At 37.0% G+C, this 18409-nt stretch overlaps 1 protein-coding gene across 2 annotated transcripts; it reads right to left on the reverse strand.

The window, feature by feature from the left end:
* Nucleotides 1–1240: 1240 nt before the first annotated feature.
* Nucleotides 1241–18212, reverse strand: LOC135472172 (secretory carrier-associated membrane protein 1-like). Of its 2 annotated transcripts, none has more exons than XM_064751548.1 (9): nucleotides 17955–18212; nucleotides 15685–15786; nucleotides 11885–12019; nucleotides 11572–11638; nucleotides 10008–10136; nucleotides 7071–7230; nucleotides 6463–6561; nucleotides 3351–3468; nucleotides 1241–1493 (listed from the first exon to the last, which is right to left on the reverse strand). In XM_064751548.1, the coding sequence occupies exons 1-9, from the start codon at nucleotides 18009–18011 to the stop codon at nucleotides 1326–1328; spliced, it is 1035 nt and encodes a 344-aa protein (XP_064607618.1). In that variant the 5' UTR covers nucleotides 18012–18212; the 3' UTR covers nucleotides 1241–1325. The 2 variants fall into 2 exon arrangements, with proteins under 2 accessions (XP_064607618.1, XP_064607617.1); XM_064751547.1 differs by lacking the exon at nucleotides 3351–3468 and adding an exon at nucleotides 4230–4347 and having other exon boundaries at nucleotides 17955–18211.
* Between the last annotated feature and the right edge of the window lie 197 nt (nucleotides 18213–18409).

Genomic DNA, 18409 nt, shown 5'->3' on the forward strand with positions numbered 1-18409 from the left:
ACAGACAAATGCAACTGGCATATTCTTAAATCCACATTTCAATTATCCTCAAACTGTCATTCGGAATGATAAAGGGTGAAAATCTGTTAAAAAAAAAAATGCCAGCTGAAGCCGATTGCAGACGAAGCGCAATAAATACATGCACGTACACAATGGTGAAGAACATAATGTAAGAAGGATTGAGAGAGTTCATGTTTTTCTCCATTTGTTTTCTAATATATCTACCAAAATCTTAACCAAATTAAATACTATGTGTAGGAGGTTCACCAAAAACAAATACAAGATACAACCAAAATGACATCACTGTCACACATGCTAATATGTTTACACCCTTATTTACAAAAAGATACATACATACATATGTGTATATATATATATATATATATATATATACTGATACATATCATAAATGATAATCACATTTATAGGTAAAGTAAAGATATAGAAGAGACATAGGCTGTAACCTTGTGTCACTGAAAATGACCTTCAGAAAGCTACAAAGCAGTGATAAAAATAGCACAGGTGATTTGTTATCATGATAATCACTGGAACAGGAACAGAAATGAACATAAATACTTTCATTTTATTCCATTCAAGGCTATTTTCAGAATACATTACATTGTATGCAGATGTTATTGCACAATTAACATCACATATCTGAATATGATGAAATCATTGGTTTATAGAAGAAAAAGCTAATGCATAATGCTAAAGATTTGCTTCTATGCTCATTGAATTTGGGCTGGGTTGCTGGAGAGGAAGAAAAACAAGTCTATCAAGGCAATATATTAAATTGCATTGACATACAATAACTATGTGAAATTTACAGATGTGCTTCTCGCTTTAATTAGCAGCTAGTCCTATATTCCAAGTATCAGTGAGTACATAACAGTCTACATGTACATAATGGCAATGTTGAAGAAAAAAAAAAAAAAAAAAACATGAAATAGGGGGGAGATTATTCTCCTCCCTATTCTAAACCTTGGCCAAAATTTCACAACATCTTTCTACAGTAGATCCAGAGTGCCAATTATTGGACAATCATTGATAGCAGGTATTCCAGTAGTCACATTTACAGGACATAATTACCATAATGTAAAACTGTTCGCCTTAAACATGCCATCAGAAGTGGTCAACCTGGAAGTAATCAGAAGTTTTACTCAATGATATCCCAAGGCTTCTACAGCCCAAATGTGTACATGTATTCAACATAAATCTGATCAGTCACAGTGCTACATAAATCTGATCAGTCACAGTGCTGACAGTCACACCTCTGCACATCTGACATGCTCCGTGGGCTTCAGTGAACACATGACTCAAGTAACTCAGTAGCGATTGCCACTGCCGTATTGGCCACTTACTGCACCGCGGGCAGCTCCTGCAGCTGCATTTCCCGCAGCAGTCTGTACTGCTTCGTTTCGCATCACACCAGTGGCAAACTCTTGCTGTGCCTTCTGGAAGCTAGCTCCAGTGCTGCGGTACATACGATGAACCTGAAACACAAACATTTACTTTACCATAGTTTTGACAGAAACAAAAAAAAAAAATGCTAAAAAAATATGCCTTATCTGAAGATTTTTCACCAGTACAATGGCAGTAAGTACCAAATTATTACTCATATACTCTTATGTATCACAACTTTTCCAGCTTTAAATACATTTAATCGTATAGTTTTCAGTTTTATTTTATATGGAACACCTATACACACAATATTACTTCAGCCAAAACAAGTACCGTTAAAGGCACCTCTCCAAGCCTAACAGTAACCTAACATTATTGTCTGGGCCCCTTGCACGTGGACTGAACCAAGCTGATTGACAAAGGTGTGTGAATGGTACCATAATTCACTAGAATGCAAACAGCCTGAGCAAATTGTGAATAGCCATTTATGACTAATCAGCCATACCAGCACACGCAAATCATTGCACCTTAATATACATGTACCTCCCAATACTACAGCCTGCAATCCATTTGATTTCCTGTTTAAATTGTCTTTTGGTTAGTGTTTCACACCATACAATGCTCATGAGTATTTTCTTTCAACAGGCCACACAAATTATCAGTCTAACACTAAACTATATACTATATACACAATACAATCCACAGGCATGCAGGCTATTGGCTGCAGTCACACTACCAGAGATCAACATGCATTTTTAAATCAAACTTGTTTACACCAAACATTTTCCTACAGTGGGAAAAAGATTTTATCAAGTTCACTGTGGTGATGACACTGTCCAGATTAGGAAATAGCGTAAAACTCACTGCTTGCAAGTATTGAGATTACAGCTTTAATAATAGAAAACATGTACAATATTTGATGCATGAGTTGTAACATTATGACATCAACAGAGTCCCCATTATAATATGACACCATTCTGTGTTACAGATGGACACATCCTTGTGGATTAGCATTAGGCATTTTCCATGTACAATTATTGGGCATGCCAGCACTCAGCAAAGGGAAGTAACTCTTGTAATTGGATGTAACAGCAGACCTTCAACCTACATGTATTTGCACAAATAAATAAATTTCAGTACTCCAATTTATGAATAATGATAGCTGCTACTGCTTTTCAAACTTTCAGAATGCTGTTAAGTCAGTTACTTGATTTGCTTACCTTTGTGGTGGTCTAATGAGAACATAGATGTTGACAAGAATGTTGGGAAATTATTACTTGTATTGGCTTTAAATGTTAAAACATGCAAAAACAACAAAATGATTGTGAGCCTTGATAATTGTAGCCAAATACTCTGAATGTGCCATAAAATATGTTTAAAAAGGTAGCACCAAATCACACCTTAGTTGTCCTTTCACTGTCACAACTATACCACTCGTGTATCATTTACTGTACATGTATTAACATTAATATTAACATATATTCTTTAGAAACATGCAAAAGCTGCAAAACAACCTGAACAAACCTGAGCATAAAATTGCACATTCTACTACAATACAGCTCCAAATTCTTGTATAAATGTTTAAACGATTTGTTGCATGTACATGTATTAAAAAAGTCTATGCAACAATAGAATTCATAAATGTATCATTAATTAGATCGTTACATTAAAACAGGTTAGTGTTAACTGTTCATGTCTTTGTACACGCTGCACATTAACAGATAGCATAGAACAGATACATGTAGATAAATACAAAAAGCCTGGTAGATCAATTTTTCATTTATACATCTGTACTTTCAAATATTCACTTACAGGTTCAATTAAAACTGAATTGAATTTGAATAAACCCATGAGGAAATAGACAAACTTTGGCAATTACCTTCCGTAAAAGGTTTACAAAGAATAAATATGTGCCCAGCCCTGGTAGGCATTTGGAGTGGGAGTCCTACCTTAATAAGGACCAAGATATCAACAGCTGCCAGGATACTGAAGATCAGCCCGATCACCAACATGATGATGCCGGCTGCTTTATTCTTACCCAAAGTAGACAGGCCAGACAGCCAACCTCTACAAAAAGGCAACAATATATATGTCCAAACACACAGGGAAAAAAAAAACAAGAAGGAAAGAAACTAATGTCAACATGCCCTCCCTGAATGAAGTACAAAGACAAATACCTGATCCACAATAACAGCAAACTGATGAAACCAAGGAACATTGTGCAAAGGAAGAAGTGCACTAATGAATACTTGAACTCACCATTTCTGCAATTTCTAGTTTTCAAGTACAAGGTAGATAATTCAAAAAGATTTTGTAGCAAAACATACTGCACAAGTGTTTTTGATTCAGGTATTTGCAGTCTACAGTAGGTTTTTGATTCAGGTATTTGCAGTCTACAGTAGGTTTTTGATTCAGGTATTTGCACTTGCCTACAGGCCTGTATCTCAGGAGATACACAGGGGACAACATGCTGCAGGTGTGCACGCAAGTAACAGGGGCTGATACCACAAAGCCAGTTATGACAGAGGTCATAATTTGCAATTACACCTTTTATCATTGCATAACAAGCCTTATGCCAAAATAAATCTCTCGCAATATGTATTATGTACACCATATAAAGCGTACCACACAGCACTGGATTTTTAAACTTTAACTTAAATCAGATATAGCTTTGTGGAATCTGCTCCTGATGACTAGCATGACCTATTCTGGAGCTAGGAGAAAGCCATGCCCAAAAACTCATGCCCCAATACCCATGCAAACAACCACCATTCCCCACATGCGTGAACAATGAAATCACTGTACAAGAACTCGTAGCAGTAAATTACCTTGACCAGTGTTGCGAATTCTATTATGGCAAGGATGCCAAAAAATATTCCAATAAATATCATAATGAGTCCTGCGGCCACGTTCTTACCAACAACCCCCAGGCCGTTGATAACTCCGCTGTAACAAACAGGCACAAAAACATTTCTCAACATGACCAAAATGTTGCTGTTGCTGACAGAGAACAGCAAAGTTCATCCTGCTACTGTGGGAATCAATGCACTTACACAAAAGCTGGATATCACATAAAGTGTGTCAGGGTAAAAAGACAGGTTAGTAGGATTGCACCCATACCTGCATGAGCACAAAACAACAGTTTCATGCCAAGGTCTAAAGAATCGCCCCTCCCTCATATTTCAATATTGGAATGCTTCAAATATTAATGCACATCACAGATATCATGTCAAAGCTTCACTTTGTCACAGTTCACAGACACTAGACAATGCTCTCTCATACAGACCTTATGTGGGGGGGGGGGGGGGGCAAGGGCAACCCCCCCCCCCCCCCCCCCCCCAAAAAAAAAACAAAGCCTATCCCAAGTTAAAGTCTTAGCCCAAATGCAAATTGGACTCAAATCTTCATCACTTCACAGTTTAATATTCTGGATGAATTTCCTTATGATAGGACATGGTTTACTTTCTACCCAATAAAATATATTAAATTATTTATTCTCAAGCCATTTTTAATCATTTCACAGAAAAAAATACATATTTGAAGTGCTCAGCGTAAGATCATAGCAATATACGCCATTTGGGTTTTCTACATTCTATGAGCTTCTCTTTTTACTGAAATTATCTTTTCTTAGTTAAGAACTTTTACCACACCATTAAACACAAAACTGTCTAATTTTTATGACTCACTTGGCTAAAACTCACTAAACACTTTCGGGGAAAGTATCCAATAGCTTTGTTCCAAAATGCAATAGGAAGTTTTCTGCTGTAGTAATGTTTAATCTAAATGTTTATTTCATAACATAACACTTGAGAATGTTTTTACATACATGTTTTTTTTTGTTTGTTTTGCAACATAATTATGTCCTCATTACATGAATGATAAGCTAGAGAACTTGATTTTATTTATTTATTTATTTAATTGGTGTTTTACACTGAAATAAAGCATATTTCACTTTATACACAACAGCAGCCAGTATTATGGTGGGAGGAAATCAAGCAGAGCATTTAGTATGTTAAATCTGACCTGAAGCATTTTTAGAATGTCTCAGATAACTCAGCTACATGTAAAGAGGCATATCCTGACATTTCAGAAACTTTCTACAATTTAACCACTGCCATTTCACCCTGGCCCCAGACAATGTTAACAGACAAAATAGGCAGGTAACAAATTAGAACTCAGGAGAAACATAGCATTGGTGATGACTTCACATAGACACCATGACACAGCATATCCCTGTAACCCCAGATAGTGATTGCACAAGAGTCGACTACCCCTGTTTATTTGTAGATGTAAAAATGTCAGTAACACATTCAATTAATAAATATAAAGAATATAAAAATAGACTAGGGTCAATGTGATCATTGTGAAACAGTGTTTCAGATAAATGTGTCTGCTTTTTACAGAATTGTTCAGCCGACTGTAGAGCCCAGAATACATACATGTAAAGAAGCAAAGAAACAACTGAACCAGAGAGCATTGCAGCCTTAGGTGAAATTTTGCTTGAAAGTTTATACTCAATTATAGGTACAGTATGTGTGTCACTGACATTATAAGAGATAAACATTCCAGCTTTAAGTGCACAAATCCCAATATTTCTGAAGATGACACCAAACCCATGACATAAAAGGTACTGAAACAGTTCGTTGTTCATGCCAAGTTTTTAATTCGCTCATGTTTTGATTATCAGTGGTGGGAAACATAACAGGACACCCACTGAGGATTCTGCCATATAGTGTGGAAAATTACAAATATATGGGGCCAGAGAGTATAACAGAAGCCTTAAATAAATGCAAAAGGTAAAAACTAAATGACCAGTCTCTTTAATTTAGTCTTTCTTGTACATTGTATTTATAAAGACTGTAATATTTCCATGTTAGATTGCTTTTCTACACAACTGGACAAGCAGTAGGGGTATCCCGGAAGTGCCACTTAAGGTTGTTCAATTCACTTATACATTTCTGAGGCTATTGACGTCCTAATGTTTATTCAGTTCAATATGAAATTAACTTGTTCACACATGTACGCATTGCACAAAAATACAAATAAACTCTGAATACTTACACAGAAAAGTTGGTGATACCCAAACACTGGATTATACTCATACAGAATTGAAAGAAAAAAACGAAGAAAAACACAAAGAAGTTGAAGGAACTATCATTCCTGAAAATAGAGAAAGCAGAACGAAGAGCATATTAATGGTGGGTAACACATATTGACATATAAAGAATGTCGTTTTATTTTCCATGTATTTATCATTTATATAACCTTGAGGAATCGACTTTCAGAGGCAATTTTAGTGATTTATTTATTTGACTGCTGTTTTTTGCCGTACTCAAGAATATTTCACTTATATGACAGTGGCCAGCGTTATGCTGGAAGGAAACCAGGCTTGGGAAAACCCACAACTATTTGCAGGTTGCTGCCAGACCTTCCCATGTACAACTGGCGAGGGCGCTAGCAGATGCTTGACTTGAACTGCATTAGTGAGAGGCTTCTGCGTCACTGAGCTGTGCTAGCACACTAACCACCAGGTTAGCCACACCGCTGTAGTGTTATTGCATTCAAATGATTGGTACAGCAGAAATATTAGGGTATTGTTGAGCTCTTATACATAAGACCGTACACCAATTGTTTAACTAGTTATTGTTTGAAATAAAACATTGGCTCACCTGAATGCTTTGTACAGTGGTCTGTACCAACAGACAAATGAGCATGGTGTGAACAGAATGAACCAGACTATGGCCAGCCCAAAGGTGGTTCCCCCACTTGAATCTACGGCAAAGTATGCCAAACTTCCTAAAAGGTTCAGCAACAACACGAACACGTGGACTGCAAAAGAAGATAAACAAACAGGTCAACTGCAAGTTATCTTGATCTATACACATCAGTGGAAATGCTGCATAAAAATGTAAATGTTGTACTACAGTGTTGCCTAGAAAAACAAAAGACATCAGGGGCATGAAGATTCAAATTCTCTACTGTGCTGCTGCCAGAAAAAAAAAGAACACATTGGGCATAAAGACAGCTTTTGTACAGTAGGCTAAGTGTTGGCATAAACAATGTATTTTCAATGGTGACAAACTTGATCATATATGCTATATATGTTATTTATGCAATAACAAATGAGACGTATAAAGAAATGAGGATTCTTGGCTACGAAATCTATTGACATAGTCCTAACTACATACACAAGTATACAGCTTTAAATTTAAAATTGCAAGGGCTGTTAAAGTGGGTTAATTGCTCTTCTTCAATTTTTATTTTTCTTGTAACTAATGACCAACTGTCTTTGGTATAATTCATCAGTCTTTTCCACCCACAAAGGGTCTATCGGTTATTCTGTCAATAATGGAGGACTTGGCCCTATCTCATCATGAGAATTCATTGCACCAGAAGGTTATATTATGATATACTGAAAGATTATAGACACTTTCACAAATTTTTTTGCAACTAAGACGTTACCATTTCTATTTGTTCGGTTTGCGTGGGCATGAAAATCTTCATTATTTATACCACTGCTGTATGTGGCAACAGATCTAGGCAAAATACTGTAACACAACACATGTTTTGTTCCTCACATTCCATAGTTGTATTTCAACAGTGCAAATACGGCAAGGACACATAAAATACATGTACAAATATGGCAAGGACACATAATATATATGTACAAATATGGCAAGGACACAAAAAATACACGTACAATCTGTCAACCATTTTCTTGATCATTTCAGGATTATATATCCAAATATCATATATAGCAACGGTAATTAAGAGCTCATACCACAATTTAACAGATAACTTCTTCAAGGGACCATGAAGAACTCTGTATAATAAGTTTGTTGGCATTCACACACTTAGGAAGATCAACTATTTGGCAGTAACCCCAAGGGGTCAAGCAGTGCTACAGATAATTTTCAGAGGTAGTGCAGTATTCCCTACTTTTCCAAGAGAGAACTACTAGGTGAAGGGGGTTGAGAAAATGGAAACGCATACATGTACATACAAGTATATGTTGATTGCAGAGAATTATGACTTGTCATAAAATTCTGGAATAAATTATTTCAGCTCTTCCTCATGAGGAATGAATCCAAATGATGCTCATAGGCCTACATTTATTTACACCTTGACCTGCAGGCCTACTGGGTTTATTCCAATAACTCGCTTACTGATAACTTTACCTTCTCATTTTGATAGCAGGGGTTTTAATATTAATTCATTCTATGATAACTTGCCTAATGCAAGTATTAATTTTTTTACCTGTTAGAACATTTCCGCACACACGAACAACTGCCGTTTTGGGATCAAAACATGATATACGCTCGTGATACTAAAACCAATTGTAGGCCTACATTAGAAGACAAAATTTATTATTTGTGCTTTAGTTATTGGCAGTATATAAAATAAATCTGAAGTGTTTCTGAACACAAGCTGTTCTTGTGATCGTTGTATTCCACTGTATCAGCTTCTTTCCTCAGAAATCACCGATACCTGTTCACGTTGGAAACTGGACCCTTGATGACACTACCCTTGATGACACTTTGACATAACACCAATAACGATCAATGTAGAGTTAAAACCATACATTAACAGAGCTTTCAGGAATTTAGGCATACACACAAATCATCATGGGTATTCAGTACACTCTGTTTTAATTTTAGAAGCATATCATCAAATTTTTAACCACACTTACGCCTGCATGACCCTTATCTGTAGCACTGGAGTCAAGGTCAACTGGCAATCAAGCTACCAATCAAGAAACTAAGCGAATAGTAAATGGAAGACTCCAAACATACTTTAAATTTTTAGTCAATGCATTATCATAACAAGTAAATCCCAACAAAACAATGCATTAGGAAAGGAAACTAATATATGACCATAACACATGGTCTATTTCATTAAGCGCACTGACAAGTCGTACTTGGGTGAAACTATTTCGGCAATTTCTTCACATTTTTTCATCCCCCTATAATGGGCCTCTGGCAATTCTCACCAATAGTCCCACAAAAAACAAACAAGTATAATCCCTGAGGGTAATCTTCATGGGTGTTGATGATAGGCATGTGGTTACCATGACAACTGTGAAATTGGACAAATGTGAGTTGCAACACATCGCTAGCTGCGTAGCTACATGAGTGTATCCACCAAAAATTAAAACTCTTTGAGGAAAACTGTTTGAGTTAAATCATGGACACGAAATCATATCTATTTGTATCTTGTACATAGGAAATGGCAATCTCATAACCAGGACAACCACAGAAATCGACAAATGTAACTTACATTTTTACAAACTTAAATACATCGTCATCTGTGTATGTATGTATCCACCAAAAATTAAAATCTTACACAGAAAACAGTTGCAGTTATAGCCCGGACATGAAATGATATCTATTTATACAGTATCTATAAGGCAAGTGGCTATCTGGTTACCATGACAACTGCGAAAATGGACAAATGTGAGTTGCGAAACATCTTCATCTGTGTATCTATGCATCCACCAAAAATTAAAAGTCAATGTGGGAACTGTTGAAGTTATAACCCGGATACGAAGATTGACAGATGGACAAAATCGTTATAACATAAGAAAAGTGTCATGTGATAATACTTACACATCCATAAATAATAGATAAATTTGACAGTTTTCTGGAATTCTAATGGTATGTCTACACTGAAGTCTTGGTAAAAACATGGCCCCACGGGACACTTCTTAGGCAGGGGTGGCCAATTGTTTTGCCGAGCTGGAAATAAAAGTTAAAAAAGTCATTAGTCAATTTCACATTTCAAGTATTAATAATGCTGACTGAAACAATGTTTATAACACTAAAGCTAACATTAGGAAATACTCTTCATTACCCTTTAAAGATGCTTTGTTTCAGAGACTAGCAAGAGTTACAATGATAAATTGTTCTTAAATGTCCTAATGAAAGAGAGCTTTCATACAACCCCATAAACCTTTCCTATATAAATAATAAACCACTAGCAATAATGTATAAAGTTCAAGTGCATATGTGCTCAATCTACATGAGTACAGCTTACATCAACCTCACTTGAGTGTTCCACAAGTGCTCAAGTCAACCATCACTTGAGTGTTTCACACGTACTCAACCTACATGTACCGTCACTTGAATGACTGTTTCACTTGTAATCAAGTCAACCTACATGTACCATCACTTGATTGATTCTTCCACATGTAATCAAGTCAACCTACATGTGCCATCACTTGACTGTTTCACATGTACTCAACCTACATGTGCCATCACTTGAATGACTGTTTCACATGTGCGCAACCAACATGTACCATCACTTGACTGATTGTTCCATATGTACTCAACCTACATGTACCATGACTTGATTGAATGTTCCACATGTACTCAACCTATATTTATCATCACTTGATTGACTGTTCCACGCATACTCAACCTATATGTACCATCACCTGACTGTTCCACATGTGCGCAACCTGCATGTACCATTGAGGCAATTTCCTCCAAAACCTTATATACAGAACTGAGCTTCATGACATGGATGCCCTGTACCCTTACTTGATAAATAAGGAGAAGCAATAAGAAAATTTCATGACAGTTACCCAACTTATATGAAAAAAGTGAAGGAATGTATGTGTGCCACATGGTAATGATTATTTCATAGCTTACTATGGCAGTCTCCAGCAATAATCAACAAATGCTCTACATTCAAGGAAACAATGAGCTGTGATGAAAGAGCCCTCTGTGTTTCTGTCAATCTTACATGTACATGCAGACAGTTGTTGGATGCCCTGCTTGCTTCATGTACAGTATTGCCCACAAGTTATGGGAAAATCCTCCTTTAACCGTGTACACACAGAGTGATTTGTTGCACTGACTCGTCAATTTCAAATGAAAACAGTAAAAGCTCTATTTCATAATCTATGTTCACACATTGACTTGTCAAATGATAAAAGTCACATGAAATAGTGTTGATTTTATCATCAAATGAACTCGTCAAATTTGACAAGTTGAATTGATAAATCGCACCTTGTGCTTGCTGCAATAATTAGCTACTGCCTTTGATTGTAAACATTTATAAATATGGGTTATAAGGCTTGTTGTGTCAGTCTTTAAATATATATAGCTCAAAGAACTTCCTGTCGAATCTGTTTTCATGCTCTAGTTAGTCCACCTGTACTTAACTTACCGTCATATGACTGACTTCTCATTTCCTGTTCTTTTCTCTGAAGCTCAGCTGCTTTCCTTTCAAGTTCCTGAAATATTCCAAACGCCCAATCAGATTCCTTTCTTGTAAGGCACATACCTTCCTACAGGTCCTATTTAGATATAGGGAACATCTGGAACCCTGACCCCAATGACTGCTGCTCAGAACAACATTGTTAAAGGGTAATGGGGTTATATTCAATGATAAATGTTAGGACACCATACTGTATTACTAAGTTGCAACTGTGTCATATAAAGATTTTAGATAGTTTGCATGTGAGAAGCTTTGACAATACCTCTTGTCGTTTCTGTAGCTCATCTGTGCTGATTTTCTGTTGGCCAGTGGCTGTGTATGGTGGAGGGTCCTCAGAGGGAGTCATAATGGCTGGCTGTGTAGCTGGTCTGGGGGCAGGGGCTGCTGGCTGTCCAACCTAGACATGAATGGAAGACAAAACAGGCTTTTAAGTAAATGAAGCATAGTTTCCAAACGCCAACAACAATCGTGATATGTGTAGTATAAAGCCAAGAACATGTAGCTTGTAAGATAAGTACCCTTAATAAGAAACTGTTTGCATTAACTATATTCTTGGAGTTAAGAACAAAGCAGAGGGCAATTTCATCACACAATATAAAAGAACCAAACAAGGCAATTGTGATTGGAAAAATTGAAAAAAAGAGTGGAAGAAACAAAACAATAAAACCCTTACACAAAACACAAAAACAGTACACAGGAATTGGAAATACAGTGATATTTTATATGCCTTCCTGTTCCTTTCACATAAAACCTATCAAACATTTGGGTGCATTTCATTGGCGTTTGAATGCCTAATTCAACAATTTAACAGGACAGGGCTCGAAATTAGCGCTGGTCCGGGAGTCCGAGGCCAGTAGAAAATACAAACACTTTCAGTGATATTTATTTATTTGATTCGTGTTTCATGCCGTGCACAAGAATATTTCACTTATACGACAGAGGCCAGCATTATGGTGGGAGGAAACTGGGCAGTGCCCAGAGGAAACCCATAACCATCTACAGCTTGCAGGCTTTCAGTGATAGTCTTTGTCTTACATACAAATTGGGAAATAATAATTTTTTTTTCCGTACATCGGCGGCATAAATGTCACTCATCATGGAGTGCGGCTTGCTGAAAAACAGCAGTCGCCCTCGTCACACGATGGTGAGGTTCTGTTCCACACTGCTCGCATTTTGGTACACCGAAACACCTGTGCTGTGTACAAAGTTCTGGACAATATCATTATGAAACGGAAGTTTGAAGTGTGGAAACCCCCGAACGATGTATCGGGCACGTCTGAAAGGTGATCTGACTGGAAGGCAAGTACAGTCGATAAAAACACAACCTCTATCATCGTACGTATTTCATACCTTGTACACACGTCCAGTACAAATTATCGATTTGTATGTTTCTAACCGCGGCAATAAATCAACAACAACGTAGCAATGTGGTGATACTTAGACGGAGCTAGGCCTCCTTAATGGAAAGCAAGATTAACTGACGATCAATTAACTAGGCTTATGTACATGTAGCACAAATGTTGTGTGTAGTGACTGTGTATATTTTGTGCGAAAATAAAGGCATTCATTAAGTGACACTTCGTGACTGACCAGTCACTGTAGGGTTATCCAAGTAAACCTGAATGACCAGCAGCTCACTGTCTGCTGCCATAATTGAAGTACTATGCTTACAGTTACTGCTAATACATTAGCACTTGTTGTGGATTTCTCATTGTTTTAATTAATCATAGCAAAACAACTGCTTTGCTGATGAGGAAAAATCAACATGTATTACTGGATTTTTCAAGCATATTTCCAGTGACACATTTTGCCTGGTTATGATCGATTTATACACCTTTTACGGCTATTTAAAGAGTTTTTGTGTAAAGTTTGATTAATTTCTTATCAGTAAAAGTTATGTGTTAGCATCAGAAGTGTCACCTGAAGGTTTGTACATGTGCTGCAGCAAGTGCATTTTACATACCAAAGATGAAACTTAAGCTGAAATACAGTACTTATGAGCTCATGTAATTTATAAATGCAAACTTAGGAATTGTTTTGTTTCAGGCAAGACCTACACTTGTAATACCCAATGATTCGTTTCCAAAAAGAGGAGCTGTTTTATTGAAGTGCTAGTTATGGCCGTATCAGGCGTGTCCTTTTCATTTTTTCAGGACCAGTAAACTTATGGTCGGACCAGTAGAAATCTGAGAGTACTGGTCCTGGTGCCCAGTTAAGACTTTCTGCTTAAATTCTAGCCCTGCGGGAGGAACCTGCGAGAAACCACCAGACCTTATCCGTAACCGACAAACTTCGTAACTTAAAACTAGAGCTGAACAGAAGAAGGTAGATTTGAACCTGTAAACTCATTTGTCTAAGAGAGGGAAATCTCCACTGATCTCAGCCAGAGGGAAATCTCCACTAATCTCAGCCAGTGAGGAGCTAGGAAATTGTGTTCTCTCACTGCAACAGTTGCATGTAAATGAACTTAAATGAGTGGCATGAAAGCATACCATGTCAAACATGTCCAATCCGTACACAGCTAAAGCTTTCACAAACAGTATTTGTATCATCATGATTTTTCTTTTTCCGACTTCCATCTTTAAGTCCGACACACACATATTAAAAGACTGTTATGTTGGCTGTGACAAAATGAAGTAAAAAAAACCGAATGAAAAAACAATCCCAATTTTTAAAATTAAACTGTACATGTATTCAAGCACAAAAACAGAATGTTTCAGAAGTATGGGGTCTGGAAGAGATGAAGACTATATTTGGTAAACCCTCCTAAACTTTTCAAGCCAAAAATGAACAAGGGTAACTCCGGTAAACCCATTTTATGACTGACCAAATATATTCTTTTAATACTGTTGATGCAATGTAGATATTATGAAGTGCTTAACTGTCACTAAAAGAAAGCTGAAGCAGGAAGCTAGACTAAACTCATCATGATTAGGCCTAATACTCTAAATGGTGTGTGATAGTTTTAGGGACAGATGTTGGCCAAGAGTGTTCATACCATGAGGTTCAGGGCCCAGTTTCGCTAAGATGTTGTACATGTATGATAATGGTATATACAGGACAATGGTACGGTGATAGTGACGTACAAATATTATATGACGAATGATAAAAAATAAAAGATGTCGTACGCCGCTTTGTGAAATTGGGCCCTGAAGTCGACCTGTTTTATACTGGGCAATCTCACAGATGTACAACACTAGTTTTGGACATGATGCAAGCTTTTTCTATAACTATTCATTTGACAGACAAATACATGGCAATGTTCCGAAAAATGTTTATATTCATCAGCTCCAATTAATATAATAAGGCTGATTGACAGTTCAGTGACACAAACAGTGTATTATCTTCAACACCTGTATTTAAAGTGATAATTATCTGCTTGGCATTCTAAAATCTCTGATAGGCAGTCCATGTAGGCTGAAGTCAGCTCGCTGACAGACAAACTAGGTTATCTTATTAAATAAGCTGTTTTGATTACAGCTGTGTTGGTATGTGCATGCACTATGCTGATTTCACAACTTGCCTGATATTTTCAGCCCATGTGTCTCTTGGGAGTGTACATAAATTGAACATCATTTCTGAACTATCCACATACATTTAATTTACAATTAACACAAAAAACTGGTACATTATTGCCCTGAATCAAATAATATTTTTTTATATAAGTATTTCATCTGATATTATATCCATGCAGCCAGCCATCACAAAGATTAGTCTTTATACAAGCAGTTAATACATGTACAGAAAATATCCATGTGCTAGCTGATTCATTTGTATTTTTTCATCCATTCTGAGGTAATTTTAACATCCTGGCCCTAATTAAATACAATGGACACATTCAGCGAACTCTTTAAGCTGAAAAACACCACCTTCAAAGTCAGATAACATTCTATTGCCTGGAATATATATGTTACTGCCGTGAGATAACCTCCATACTACATGCTTTAATAGGCATGGTCCCACTTTACACAGTTTAAAAACTAATCTCGGATTATGCGATAGTCACCGTCATGTAGCAAGGGAGCTAATTCAGAGCATGCCTATTGCAATATCAGAACTCACCCCTCCAGCTGGTCTTGTCACCTGGTTAGTTTCAGCAAAAGGGTTATAGTCATCTAGACCTTTCTGATTCCCACCTCCTGCAGCCTGTTGAACTGACGGGTCCTGAAATACACAATACATAAATGGCATTCACTAATGTGTCTTTCTTCTGGTATATACTACATTTCAGTGGTTTCTTTGCCTTTAAAGTTCAATCCTGACTGAATCATATGGATTGAGTATCGTTATTCCACACAGACTATGGTACCAATGCTATCAATATAGCCTGTCATACAAAGATGAATTAATTAAGTCAGAAGGTATTATCAGGTTTGTACCAGGCAAGGTGCAGTGGGCTTTTTTTATGTATACACCTGCCAACCTGAATACAACAGTGAGATATACGAATTCCCCAGTATGGCCTTAAACCCCCCACCCCCACCCCCCACCACCAAACAATCAATTAAAGATATACAATGTATATAAATACAGCCAATATACATTGATCATTTCACATTAGTACATGTGTGTTATGTCTATTTTGCAGTGAAGATAGCGACAGAGAACTCTTAAGTACTCACTTAAAAATTCCTAAGGCAAGTCGAAATGTTAAAGCAATAAAGCATTTTAACCTTGAAACTAAGTTTTACTTCTGTTTAATCTTCAGGGCCTGAAGATTGCTTTTATCTCAACTCATTTATATATACCTTGTAAGAAGAGAAAAACAAATCTTTGAAAGGAAAATCACAAAAATCTGAACATAACCTTAATATTTCACAATGGGTGGTTGACTCCACACTGTGTTTACTACCAGATTGCACATATAACAGTGGTGACAGATGTTTTAAATACATGTAACATGTGGTCCCTGATTTTGAAAATCATAAGCAATTAACACCTTGATATGAACATTCAGCACTTATCATTTCAGCCATATTTTGTACTCTAGGTTTCATATTTCTTCAACCACTATACTTCCAACAAAGTATCCAAAACCAAACTTGCTTGAAAACATTTGACCTGTTCACCAAACTTTATTTGTGCTTACAGCTGACAAGGCATATGGAGTTCCTGTGTCACCTTCAGTTACGAAGTGAGTGAGAGAGTGCTTCTGGTTTAACGTCGTACTTAACAATTTTTCAGTCATATAGCAACGAAGGAATCCTTAGGATGCATGTAATGTGCCTCCTTGTGGCAGGACGGATTTCCACCACTCTTTTATCTAATGCTGCTTCACTGAGACGCCTTACCGAAGGCAAGTAAGCCGCCCGCCCGATCCATTATACTGACAGGGGCCAACCAATAACTGCACTATCCCCTTCATGCTGAAGGCCAAGCAAGGAAGCTACAACTTCCTCTTTTAAGGTCTTAGGTGTGACTTGACCCAGGATTGACCATGATTCCTGAATCGGAGGCTCTACAGTTAAGAAGTACACAAGCTGCTAAATAATTTTGAGCTAGAGGCAGGGACAACAGGAAACACTGACTTTTCGCCTAATGGATGACATGAAACACTGACTTTTTTCCTACTAGATGACAGTAATCACCTAAGGACAGAAGAGGCTGCTAATCTGTTCAGTATATGGATAAAAGCAAGCTCTCAGTCATAGGTTTAGCCAGTGGGTGTCTGAGTGTCTGTGAGACACCAACTGAGATCAAATCAACATGGGAGACACAGGGTAAATATTGGGGACATTGGAAATGATACACTCTGATTGTAAATTCTGGCTAAATCTATGCACTCAGGTCCAGTGAATGGTCTGATAAATTGTGTATTTAAATAGTAAATACCTACACCAGGCAGCAATAGGCTGTCATGACTTTTATTTTGTAGGAAATATCATTTCTGTCGGACAAAAGTTGAAGTCTGATATATTTTCAAATCTGATGATAAACCAACAAACCTTGACTGCTTAGAAACAAAAACACAAATAATAAAACATCTAATACTGTCAGAACAAGAAAGATGTCATGGAAATTAAACTTATGAATCTGTTATCGATGAATCAATAATGCTGCTATCTCTCTAAAGCTACATACTCAGCTTTCTTATTTGCACAATAAACGTGGAGAAAGCAAACGTCAAAGTCGACAGATTGTCCATTATTCAATTCAGTATACATCAAAGTCAACCTTAACATGACAAAGACCGTTATTTCAAGAAGCTACGCGGTGTTTCCAAATCTTAATTTTTCCAAATGAAAGAAGCTTGCATTAGACAATCAATTATTAGACATTTCCACATTCTCGTGACGTGAGGCTCTGACATTTGCAATACCGTCATCACTTACAGCAAATGGATTGGCTGCTTCTGGGTCCGCGAACGGGTTGCTGTCAAAGTCTGACATTATTGTGGTTAAAGAGGCATCAACTGTTTGTTACTGAGTTAATTTTATGGCTCCGGCATAAATAAAATCCTCGTTCTTTGACGGCTGCAACACCTCCTGTTTCGTGGAATATGGCCGAATCCGGCGCAAATGCTGTCTACTTCCGCCTCAACTGAGTCTGCGTACACGAAAATTAGCTCACATGCGGTTGACGTCATTTGTTGTCACTGTAAATGTCACGCGATTTTCCTTATCATACAACTATGTATTTGAAAATAAATCATACACGATCCACACATTAATCATATTCTCAAAAAAACCCTGACAAATCTTTTGGAAAAGCAAATTTATCCAAATCATACGTGTCACACTTATGAATATTTATATACCATTTGTATCACATGACTTCCGGTTGTCTT

The sequence above is a fragment of the Liolophura sinensis genome, chromosome 8, assembly GCF_032854445.1.
Source record: "Liolophura sinensis isolate JHLJ2023 chromosome 8, CUHK_Ljap_v2, whole genome shotgun sequence".
Classification (NCBI taxonomy): Eukaryota; Metazoa; Mollusca; class Polyplacophora; order Chitonida; family Chitonidae; genus Liolophura; species Liolophura sinensis.

What these genes read in the sequence shown, in the direction of transcription:
- LOC135472172 (XM_064751548.1), bottom strand. Translation starts at nt 18,011, where the DNA reads ATGTCAGACTTTGACAGCAACCCGTTCGCGGACCCAGAAGCAGCCAAT. An exon ending in TGACAAGACCAGCTGGAGGG is followed by an intron (nt 12,020 to 15,684) that starts GTGAGTTCTGAT and finishes ATTCATGTCTAG; the next exon opens with GTTGGACAGCCAGCAGCCCC. An exon ending in TATCTATTATTTATGGATGT is followed by an intron (nt 7,231 to 10,007) that starts GTAAGTATTATC and finishes CTTCTTTTGCAG; the next exon opens with TCCACGTGTTCGTGTTGTTG.